Below are 12,413 nucleotides of genomic sequence, written 5' to 3'. Positions count from 1 at the left end.
CAAGCTATTGGCTTATTTGTTTTCAAATCTTAACAAAGAGAGGCTAGACGCTCTCTGACTTTCTTATTACTTTTATAAAGTACCTATCTGTTGCTGCAAGTGCTGTAGAGCTTAAAAAATGAAAAAGTAATAAAACCAGAGACCACTCAGTCAAATCCTCCAACCTAAAGCTCACGCCTCCTTCTGAAGGCCCAGTAACTGATCTAAATGCATATAGGTTGATCTAGCTTCCCCTTTATTGAAAGCCCGGGGAGGGAGGGGAGTCTGATTCAGAAACTAATCTCTGAATCAAACCATAACTTTGAAATAGCATATCACTAGAAATATATCTCCAGTGTTGCTTTTAAGACTCTCTAGTTGATGAAGAATCACTTAACCACTTGAACAACTAATCTTATGGATGTAATTGCCTTCACTGTTGAAATAAAGCACAGATTTATTTATTTATTTTTAGTTCAAATTGGTCTAGCTTCAGTTTCTAACCATTGGATCTCGTTATGCCTGCTTCTGCTAGCTTAGTTTATCAAATCTTTCCCATATAGCTAGGCACGCATAGATGATAGTCACCCCTTACTTTCTCTTGAGTGAACTTAAATAGACCAAACTTCGTTAGTCTCTTAATGTAAGGCATGACTTCCAGACCTTGAATTAGTCTTGTAGCTCTTCTGCACCCTTTCCAATTAACTTTCTTTTTTGAAGTGTTGCGTGCACTGGACGCATTATACTGTGGAAGAAACAAACTCCACTCTCAGGTTGGAAACAACATAATCAGAGACCGCTTTATTCAGGACATGCAATATTGAGGAAGAAACTGAGGCAGAGATGCTCTGTCAGCTGTGTTCTTCCCCGGTCAACTGGTTATCTATCAATAAGCTTTTCAGCCCGGAAGGCTTACAAATCCATAGTCTGAACTGAGGTGGAGAGCAGGTATCATGTCAAGGGCCCTTCATGGCAAGACAGTGACAGTCATCTGCTATTTCCTATTCAGCTGGGAGGTTTCACTGACTGTGGTTGTATAATGTGGCAGTGAAATTCTGATAAACTAGGTCAGTGGTTCTCAACCAGGAGAACATATACCCTGAGGGGTACACAGAGGTCTTTCAAGGCTCTTTCCTTAACCCTTCTCAGAGGTGATAAGGTTAAAAGTTGCATGCGCTCAGAATGTCCGTTGTGCATGTGTACCAGTTTTACCCCAGTGATATAAATCGGTATGCCATAATGCTACACTTCAATCAGTGGCCGTGAAAAAGGGGATGAGGCAATGCATGGGAAGATGAAGAAACTAGAGATCTTGGAGCATGCCATCGCAACCTCCAGTTCAAGTAACGCTCTGCATATAGCAAGTAAGCTTGATTTTAAAAATGATGCTTCCAAAGGCCCTTCTGTCTGGTGAACTAATTCAGTGTGCACCTGTTTAACACACAGTTGTATAACTTCTTATTTTGTCATTATGAAATTAATGGTAGAGAAAATAAAGCAGATTCCTTCTCTTATCAAAGTGGATAATTTGCCCTCTGCACTGTTTCATTAAAGTATCAGCCTTGTTACAATTTCATATCTACATGTTTTAAAAACAATCCCCTGAAATTTACTGCAAGTTGAAGTACCAAAAAAGAGTTACTTTTGTAAAACTGAACAGTTAACTAGTTTTCCCATCCATTGGGAAGCTGTGTAGAGTGCAAAAGCAGGAAAGTCAGCTCTTCTTCCTCCCCCCCCACCTCTCCCCTGCAAAACAACAAACACCAAAACAAAACATACACAAACCCTCCTATTTTCCTTGCTGTTCTTACACAGCTCTTTCTGAATGGCCAGCCATGAGTTCATTGTGCTGGTGAAGTCCTAACTTCTGACGCAATATGCGTCAACACTTCAGGCATAGGAATTTATAGTAAATGTCTCTACTATTTTTCTCTGAAAGTAAGACTTTGTTTTTCTAGGGGGGAGAGGGAGAAGTAAGCTAGCTTGTCCTGAAAAACTTCTAACAGAACAAGTTCTAATGGACCCATGCTGTCCATTTGGGACACTTTGCATAAAATTTGGAAAGTTGATATGAATTAGCTTGTTTGCTAAATTATAGGTCATCTCATTACTAAATACCAACTATATACTTAGTTCTCCACAGCTTCTTCACTGTCTTTTAAGCAATTTCAAAAGTGGCTGTAAAAACTTAACCCAGAAATATTTTAGTTCCATAATTCTTCTGTGCATATTCCTTTGAATGAGTCACTTCTATGTTCCCATGGAACTATTCATAGTAGGATGAGCAGAAATATAGTTTCAGGTAAAATGACATGCAAGAAAAAAAGTTGTGCCACTTCAATAGGTCTTGTAAATTCATTTCCCTTATTGTAAGAGTAGTTAACTGCTGCACCTCAGGCAAAGACAGACTTCTGCCTGCTGAATTATCCCATACAGAGACCAGATACTAAATGGTCAAATTTAAAAGCACTGAGAGAGGAATCTAGATACCAGGACTGCATACTTCCCACTAGAAACCTCAGAACAATGAATTTTTGGATACTGCAACTCTGATTATATAGTCATGTGCAATTTGGGTGGCATTGGTTGCTCAGAACAGTGTGGAATTCAGAATGACTTGTTCTTGTGTTAATGTTACTAGATCATTTTAGACTTGTTCTAAAATTGCTAATAACTGTAGGCTAACTAGCAGCATTAGAGTAATCCATGAATTTGAAAGAGTTGTAAAAATATTAGTTCTATACGAAGTCTTGAAGTTTTGCTGTTGGTGGCCTAATTCATTTTCTAGTGTATCAGAGAAGTTAAAACCTCAGATTGGGATTAAATCTAAATTTCATTTGCTCCTTATCAGAGGGGTAGCCGTGTTAGTCTGGATCTGTAAAAGCAGCAAAAAATCCTGTGGCACCTTATAGACTAACAGACGTTTTGCAGCATGAGCTTTCGTGGGTGAACAGACAGAGACCAACACCTACACAAACCCAAGAAAGAAACCAACAGGACTCCACTGGCCATCACATGGAGGGGTTTTAGCTGGGGACTGTATGTGATGGCCAGTGGAGTCCTGTTGGTTTCTTTCTTGGGTTTGTCTTGCTGTAGGAGGCTTCTGGGTACACGTCTGGCTCTGTTGATCTGTTTCCTTATTTCCTCGTGCGGGTACTGTAGTTTTGAGAATGCTTGGTGGAGATTTTGTAGGTGTTGGTCTCTGTCTGAGGGGTTAGAGCAGATGCGGTTGTACCTCAGTACTTGGCTGTAGACAATGGATCTTGTGGTGTGCCCAGGATGGAAGCTGGAGGCATGAAGGTAGGCATAGTGGTTGGTAGGTTTTCGGTATAGGGTGGTGTTAATGTGACTATCACTTATTTGCACCGTGGTGTCTAGAAAGTGGACCTCCCGTGTAGATTGGTCCAGGCTGAGGTTGATGGTGGGGTGGAAGCTGTTGAAATCATGGTGGAATTTTTCCAGAGTCTCCTTCCGATGGGTCCAGATGATGATGTCATCAATGTAGCGTAGGTAGAGAAGGGGCGTGAATGGACAGGAGCTGAGGAAGCGTTCCAGGTCGGCCATAAAAATATTGGCATATTGTGGGGCCATGCGGGTGCCCATAGCGGTGCCACTGATCCGGAGATGTATATTGTTATCAAATTAGAAATAGTTGTGTGTGAGGATAAAGGCACAGAGCTCAGCAACCAGTTGTGCTGTGGCATCATCAGGGATACTGTTCCTGACAGCTTGTATTCCATCTGTGTGTGGGATGTTTGTAGAGAGCCTCTACATCCATGGTGGCTAGGATGGTGTTTTCTGGAAGGTCACCAATGCATTGTAGTTTCCTCAGGAAATCAGTGGTGTCACGGAGATAGCTGGGAGTGCTGGTGGCATAGGGTCTGAGTAGAGTCCACATATCCAGACAGTCCTTCAGTGAGAGTGCCAATGCCAGAGATGATGGGGTGTCCAGGATTTCCAGGTTTGTGGATCTTGGGTAGTAGATAGAATAACCCTGGTCGGGGCTCTAAGGGTATGTTGATTTGTTCCAGTTTTAGTGTAGGGAGTGTCCTGAGTAGATGATGCAGTTTCTTAGTGTATTCCTCAGTGGGATCTGAGGGAAGTGGCCTGTAGAATTTGGTATTGGAGAGTTGTCTGGCGGCCTCCTTTTGGTAGTCAGACCTGTTCATGACTACAGCACCTCCTTTATCAGCCTCTTTGATTATAATGTCAAGATGGTTTCTGAGGCTGTGGATGGCATTGCGTTCTGCATGACTTAGGTTATGAGGCAAGCGATGTTGTTTTTCCACAATTTCTGCCTGTGCACATTGGCGGATGCATTCAATGTATAGGTCCAGACTGTCATTTCGACCCTCAGGAGGAGTCCATGTGGAGTTCTTCTTCTTGTGCTGTTGGTGGGAGGGTAACTGTGTATCAGTGCACTGTTCAGTGTTGTCCTGAAAGTATTCTTTGAGTCGGAGACGGCGAAAGTAGGCTTCCAGATGGCCGCAGAACTGTATCATGTTGGTGGGGGTGGCAGGGCAGAAAGAGTCCCCGAGATAGGACAGACTTTTCTTCTGGGCTGTGTGTGTGGTTGGATAGATTGACAATATTGCTGGGTGGGTTAGGGGTACCATGGTTGTGGCCCCACATAGCAGGTAGGAGTTTAGACAGCTTACAGTCCTTTTTCCTTTGTAGAGAGGTGAAGTGAGTAATGTAGATCTCCTGTCTTATTTTAGTGAAGTCCGTTTGTATGGAAGTTTGGTTATTAATGAGTCTCCAGGTTGGAGAGTTCTTTTTTGATGTTTTCCTGTTTGCTGTATAGGATGCTGATCAGGTGGTTCCTCAGTTTCTTTGATAGAGTATGGCATAATCTCACTGTGGTCTGTGTAGTATGTAGATAGCAGTGGATTTTTTACTTTTAGTCCATTTGGTATGATGTCCATCCGTTTGCATTTGGAAAGGAAGATATCATCTGTCTGTATATGTGCAAGTTTCTTCATGAGGTTGATGGCTTTCCACTCCATACAGCTAAATGCAGTGCCTTGCATGGTGTCAAGTATCAGAGGGGTAGCCGTGTTAGTCTGGATCTGTAAAAGCAGCAAAAAATCCTGTGGCACCTTATAGACTAAGACATTTTGCAGTATGAGCTTTCGTGGGTGAATACCCACTTCTTCGGATGCAAGTAGTGGAAATTTCCAGGGGCAGGACTCCACTGGCCATCACATACAGTCCCCAGCTAAAACCCCTCCAACGCATCATCAGGGATCTACAACCCATCCTGGACAATGATCCCTCACTTTCACAGGCCTTGGGTGGCAGGCCAGTCCTCGCCCACAGACAACCTGACAACCTGAAGCATATTCTCACCAGTAACTGCACACCACACCATAGTAACTCTAGCTCAGGAACCAATCCATGCAACAAACCTCGATGCCAACTCTGCTCACATATCTACACCAGCGACACCATCACAGGACCTAACCAGATCAGCCACACCATCACTGGTTCATTCACCTGCACATCCACCAATGTAATACACACCATCATATGCCAGCAATGCCCCTCTGCTATGTACATCGGCCAAACTGGACAGTCTCTAAGGAAAAGGATAAATGGACACAAATCAGATATTAGGAATAGCAATATACAAAAACCTGTAGGAGAACACTTCAACTTCCCTGGCCACACAATAGCAGATCTTAAGGTGGCCATCCTACAGCAAAAAAAACTTCAGGACCAGACTTCAAAGAGAAACTGCTGAGCTTCAGTTCATCTGCAAATTTGACACCATCAGCTCAGGATTAAACAAAGACTGTGAATGGCTTGCCAACTACAGAACCAGTTTCTCCTCCCTTGGTTTTCACACCTCTACTGCTAGAACAGGGCCTCATCCTCCCTGATTGAACTAACCTCGTTACCTCTAGCTCGCTTCTTGCTTGCATGCATATATATATATATATATATCTATATCTGCCCCTGGAAATTTCCACTACTTGCATCCGAAGAAGTGGGTATTCACCCATGAAAGCTCATGCTGCAAAATGTCTTAGTCTATAAGGTGCCACAGGATTTTTTTGCTGCATTTGCTCCTTAGAGATCTTAATTTTGGGGCACCCATAGATATGCATCCACTTAGATGCATAAAGTTATCTGGATAGGCAGATCAATCAGACATAAAGCTTGGTGACTAATAAAACATTCTGTTAAAATTTTGGCAAAAAGGCTCATATATGGCTATTTGAAACTGTCTGAAAACACTAACCCCTGGTCTACACTGGGGCGGGGGGGGTTGATCTAAGGTACGCAACTTCAGCTACGTGAATAGTGTTGTTGAAGTCGAAGTACCTTAGCTCGAATTACTTACCCGTCCTCATGGCGCGGGATCGACGTCCGCGGCTCCCACGTCTACTCCGCTACCACCACTCGCTCCAGTGGAGTTCTGGAGTCGACGGGAGCGCGTTCGGGGTTCGATATATCGCGTCTAGATGAGACGCGATATATCGAACTCCGAGAAATCGATTGCTACCCGCCGATCCGGCGGGTAGTGAAGATGTACCCAAAGTAGCTGTAATCTATTCAGTATTGTAGCGCATGAAAGCAAAATTGGGCTCTAATCCTGCAAACACCTAAACATATGCTTTACTGCATGCACGTGAATGATCCCATTGAAGTCCATGGAACTGCTTAAATGCATAAAGTTAAGCACCTGTCTGTGTGTGTGATATCAAGGCCTTCACATAGAAATTGTAATGGTGTTAGTAAGCAGTGTTTTTAAGCTGGTTTTTTTTTTCCAACCTTCTAATAAGTTTTTATACTCTTCAGTCTGAACAGGAAGTACGAATAACTCAGAGTGAATTTGACCGTCAAGCAGAGATTACCAGACTGCTGCTGGAAGGCATCAACAGCACACATGTGAGTATCTAAATGGAAGAAAATGAAAAAATAACTACAGGAAGTTGCTTGGAAATACTTTTAAAATGCTAATTTTTCCTTAACACCTTAAAATGTGTTATACAATACATACCCATTTGAATCTCAACTTCTAAGCTGTAGTTACTGTCCAGCTACCTTAATTCTGGTCTCCCCAGGGCCCTAGTAAGAAGACCCTTTGGGCACCTTTCTTCTAAGCTTCTGAGATCCCCACCAGACCCATCCTGTGAGGCTACAAATTACAAAATTACTGTGTACTACAGTAACTCTTCAGTTGGACAGAGAATTAAAAATGGTGGGCATCATGCAAACATATGTCTGAGGCCTGAAAATATTGTTTCTATAGTGCTAACATCCCAATTACCTTGTAAGTCTAGGTCATGAATTTGTTGTTCCCTATCAGTCTCCTCTTCTCTCCCCTTCCCCCCACCCCCCCCCCATTCAGGGTTGCCACTGATGCTAAGCTACCAAGCCAGCCCTTTTAATGCAGGTATAGTATTCTTCTTGTGCACTAAAAACTTGAATTCTTCACTATATTATAGGCACATCATCTTCGCTGTCTGACAGATTTTGTTGACGCTCAGATGACCTATTATGCACAATGTTACCAATATATGTTGGACCTCCAGAAACAACTTGGAAGGTAATAAAACTGCAAAAGCTTTTTTTTATAGTTTCAGCTTTGTGTAAGGGCTTGTTTAGAGGTAGGAGAACTTGCAGTGTTGTAACTACATTGGTATAGTGTGTGTTCTGCAAACCTCTAATGCACATGTGAAGCAAAAATCCCAAACCTATAGATAGAGCCAATGCTGTGAAACATAAAGTGAGACGGAGACTTTGCGGAGTCTATAATGAGGCATGGGGAGCACATGTGACCACTTATGGTAGATCTAGAGGATTCCTAGCAGAATCCTTCTAATTATTCTACTGTGTTGTTGATGCTCCATGCTAGCAAACCGCTGTCAAATGCAGTGGAGGCCATTGTACTACTTGTAGATCCATTAGCAAGTTAAATGTTGACATGCAAGACCTTTTAAATTGATTTGTGAACCAGGTGTGTTCTCCAAAGTTACAGCCGGTTATTGGTAAAGCAAATTACTATGGGGAGAAATACATTTCATAATACGAGAAGCTTGGTGGGGAAATTAGTGGTAGCAACTGAGTAGGTAAACTACTTGATAGTGTCTGGATAGCATACGGTTTTTTTTGTTTTTTTTTTAAAGCAAGTGAAAGAAACCATCTATTGCCTAAATTCTAAAATGCTTTAAAGAATTGTATGGTGATAGATTCTGTACATTTCATACAGCTCCCTATTTCAAACCCTTTGTCCCAATCAGAATTTTTCTGAAACTATGGTGTATGCCAGACCACTTTATTCAACGGAGAGCAAGCTTTCTGGATTCAGTGTCCACATGGGGGTTTATTCCAAAACAGCTATTCCCAAATAATTATCTGGGAATAGCTATTTTGGTATCTTTCAAGGTGTAGACAAGCCCTAATTGAATAACTTATGTTAACAGTCTTTTCTTTACTAGAAGAAAAGGTTCTCTTTTGCAGCCACTTGTAAATGGCAAGCTGCTTTAAGTAGAACTCTTAACAGACCTGCTGAAACACATTCTAACACATACTCTGAGTGGATTTTTTTTTTGTGATGGTGGTAACTGAATTTTACCATTAACTTGACTTCTCAAAACAAACTTAGAAATAACTGGCATTTGAAACTAGTATCTTTAAAATTTGATGCAGTATTATAATTTGCACTAACTCATTTACAAGTTTTGTTACGTTGTATGGGAGCTGCTAAAACAACAAGCCCAAAACATACATACATTAGAATCTCAGTTACAAACTGACTGGTCAACCACACATCTCATTTGGAACTGGAAGTATGCAATCAGGCAGCAGCAGAGACACAAAAAAGCAAATACAGTACAGTACTGTGTTAAATGTTTAAAAAATATATTTTTTTTTAAACAAAGTTAAAGATTTGACAAGCTAAGGAAACTTTCTGTGCTTGTTTCATTTAAATTAAGATGGTTAAAAGCAGCATTTTTCTTCTGCATAGTAAAGTTTCAAAACTGTATTAAGTCAATGTACAGTTGTAAACTTTTGAAAGAACCATAATGTTTTGTTCAGAGTTATGAACAGCCTACATTCCCAAGGTATTCATAACTCTGAGGTTCTACTATATGAGGCTTTCTATTTCTCTATATAGATAAGGAATGCATAAATTTTGCCTTAATGAGAGGGAGAGTCTAGTAGCTATAGCAGGAAAAAGCTAATACTCCTGAGTCTTTTCTTGTCACTTAAGCCCTGTGCCTCATTTCTTCCACCTATAAAGTGCTTGTGCTAGCTATGAAAAAGTTAAGAGGTTTAATATCTGTAAAATACATTGAGAGCCTCCATGAAAGATGGTACACTAGTATAAATTAAGTAACTTGTATACAACACATACTGCAGAATCAAAAGTTGAAGAGAAGCTACATGAGAAGGGCACAGATTTTTGGATAGCTTAAATTTTTATGATGAGTCAAATGAAGTGTTTTTGAAACTGTTCTGAGTAACAACAAATGGCAAGAGTACAGACTTCAAGAACTAGGTTGATGATCTATAGAAAGCAAATAGGACTTACTTTAAACATAAGTTTTAACCTAAAGAAGATTGCTCCTCGTAACTAATTTCTTTGCCTAGGCATGTACAGTGCTTTTATTTTAGCATGCTTTTACAAACTGCCATTGTTCATGGAAATATGTCAATGTGGTCTTGAAACTTGTCCTTAACCCTATCTCCATAATCCTGCTGATGCTCAGTCTGTGGGCTGGAAAGTCTCTCAAACTGCCATATGAAACTTGAATCTACTACTCCTGGGGGGTGATTCTGCGGGACTGCACACCCACAGAAAACAGCCCCCCCCCTGCAGAATTCCTGTGCTTCCCTGCAGAAAATGGCTGCATTGAGGTGAGAGATCACCCTGAAGCCCCCACCTCCTCCAGACTACCATGGGTGCAGTTTTTTGGGGTTGAATGCTGTTTCCTGGGTCCTAGTGCCAGTTGTGATCCCCTTCTGTGTGCTAGGAGTTTTCCTGTTTTCTGTGCAAAAATGAATGCCCATGGTGGAGCTGGGTAAGGGGAGGGTGGGGGAAATGAGGGAACGGGGGCTGAGGTTAAGAAGCAGTGGGGAAGGAAGAGGGGATGGAATAGGGCAGGGGGAGGAGAATATGGGAGTGAGGGGAAGGGGATGGAGAAGAAAAGGCGATAGGGGAATTGCAGGGGGAAGCGGGAGCCTGGCATGTGGAATCCCCTCAGCAGCAGCTGGGGCTCCCCCGTTAAGCAGGCCCATTGAACCCTCACCCTGATAAGCCCTTCCCCCTACACCCAGACCCCTCTGAACCCACTACACCTGGACTCTCACCTCCACTGAGCCCCAACTAGCTGCACCTGGACATCAAGCCCCACTGCCCCAGCACCCAGACCCTCCCACTGAGCCCTCCACACTCAGACCCCACCCCCGTTGAGCCCCATTTTCCCCCAGCCAAACCACCCTGCTGATCCCTGATCACCTTCACTTGGATCCCCCTGCAGAGTCCCCTTGCTCCTTTACCCAGAACCCTTCCCCCCACCTGAGCCCCTGTATATCCAGATCTCCCACTGAGCCCAGATTGCCCCACATAGAAACCTCTTACCGCACACCTGGATCCCTCCGCACTAAGCTCCTCTGCACTTGGATCCTGCTGGGCTAAACCTGCCCACCCACGCCTGGTGATGGGGGGCAGGGCCCTGGGGTGTTTCTGAGGCTGGCCTGGCCTTTGCACTGTCAGGGTCAGGTGCAGCCTCACTACCAAGTCCCAGTACCGGGGGAGGTGAGGGCTTCAGGGTGATCTCACCTCAATGCAGCCAGTGGCCTGTGCTCGATCACTACTGTGCTGGAGCCACATTTATTTATTGACAAATAAAATTTGCAGAATTTTTAACTTTTTGGCACAGAATTCCCTTGGGAGTAATCTACTTTGCTTAAAACTATAGTGGTGGTTAAACCAATTCCTGTCCTTCCTGCCATATATCTTGGACAAGGAAGTCTCCACTGTACTAGTCCTGGAGCGTGACCGGACAGTTTTTTGAGTTCCACTTTTCACACTGGATAGGGCCCTTAATTTGTAAATAGATGGGGCATAGCTGCTGATTGCTCAGAGTAGGAGGATGAAGAGGATATGTAGACCACTGGGCTTGTGTACTAGCCGACTGACCACTGGTGCTGTCAGATATAGGCAACAGCCAGACTTTCTGCAGAAGCAGGCTGCCAAGCAAGGAGGGCAGACGTCCTAGCTTAGTTTTCTGTCTTGATTTGAGGAGATGAAATTATGTTCTTATTCGGGTATGTAGTTACTCTGGGGTTTGCAGCCAGTATATACAAGTTCCAGCTTGGATTGTGAGATGCTCAGGGTAAGACTCCAGCGCTTAATTTTAATTGAAATCCCATGAATACTATTCTGTGATGAAATAAAATAGGCGCAGGGTAAGGGTGAAATCTCTTCCCCACATCAGGAGTGTGAAAGGGGTAGCACCAGTGAGGTTTCCAGCCTGTGTAGGACTGATGGGAGAAAGTGGAGATCTGCAGCAAGATGATGTCTGAGCTAGAGTGGCCGGAACACTTTGTAGAGGATGGTGGTTTGATGGAGGGTACGTGAGGGTGTGGGGCAGAGTGAAATGGAGTTTGCACAACAATAGCTTCCATGGGTGGGTGAGGGGGCGGTGTTTTAATGGGCAATATGTTCTCTTGTCAGGGGAATTGTCTGAGTTGTAAGTATCATATTCCTATTCATGTCCGATAGCTGGTTTTATTTGTGAAACTGATAAAACCTATCATTCATGAATAATGTTTAGTAGCTAGCTCTATCAGCTATAATGGTTCTGCTTGTGAAATCCATGAATCAAAGGTGATTCCCATTTGGGGTGTTGACAGATGCAACTGGCATGAAGAGAACTAGACTTCAGACTTCAAGGAAGGTAATAAGCTTTGCTGTCACAACGTGTAGTGCCTGTTACACGGTTGATAGGAAAGGTCACAGAGTCATATAATTGAAACTCTTATGATAGTGATAAAGGCTTGCTTCCATGTGTGTTGAAATAATTCAGTCAGTGGTCATCTTGTTTTTCCACAGCTTTCCATCTACCTTCCGCTCTAACAATAATCAGTCTTCCTCAACCCCAGTGCCAAGTGTTTCTGCTCCCTCAGTCTTGGCTTCTGCCTCTGCTTCATTGCCTTCAGGAAGCAATTCAGTAGTTACTTCAGGCTTCAGTGAACTGAAAGCATCAAGTGGCAGCAGGAAAGCTAGAGTTCTCTATGATTATGATGCTGCAAACAGCAGTGAACTATCACTTCTTGCAGATGAGGTAAGAGGCTTTTTCTAAATAGCATCGTAATTTAAAACCAGTATTCTCATGACTAACAAAGTTTAAATGTCTTAAATACTATTTTAGGAAACTTATGTGTTCAACATAGAAATAGTGACTTAAGTATTCTGG

At 42.8% G+C, this 12,413-nt stretch overlaps 1 protein-coding gene and 1 long non-coding RNA gene across 4 annotated transcripts in view; one reads left to right on the top strand and one right to left on the bottom strand.

The window, feature by feature from the left end:
* Window positions 1-12,413, bottom strand: part of LOC120370336 — a 33,504-nt gene that overhangs the window by 13,649 nt on the left and 7,442 nt on the right. The gene's annotated exons all lie outside the window — the stretch shown is intronic.
* The window catches only part of SH3GLB1 (SH3 domain containing GRB2 like, endophilin B1), a 39,841-nt gene that overhangs the window by 23,616 nt on the left and 3,812 nt on the right, over window positions 1-12,413 (top strand). For all 3 annotated transcript variants that reach the window (XM_039484851.1, XM_039484850.1, XM_039484852.1), the window contains 3 exons: window positions 6,784-6,873; window positions 7,434-7,534; window positions 12,050-12,281. In XM_039484851.1, coding sequence (XP_039340785.1) covers window positions 6,784-6,873; window positions 7,434-7,534; window positions 12,050-12,281 — 423 coding nt within the window. The remainder of the gene's footprint in view (window positions 1-6,783; window positions 6,874-7,433; window positions 7,535-12,049; window positions 12,282-12,413) is intronic.

This window comes from Mauremys reevesii, linkage group 8 (genome assembly GCF_016161935.1).
Source record: "Mauremys reevesii isolate NIE-2019 linkage group 8, ASM1616193v1, whole genome shotgun sequence".
In the NCBI taxonomy this organism is placed as follows: Eukaryota; Metazoa; Chordata; order Testudines; family Geoemydidae; genus Mauremys; species Mauremys reevesii.
Note: the sequence above shows the minus strand (reverse complement) of the source record. Positions and strands in the feature narration are given on the sequence as shown.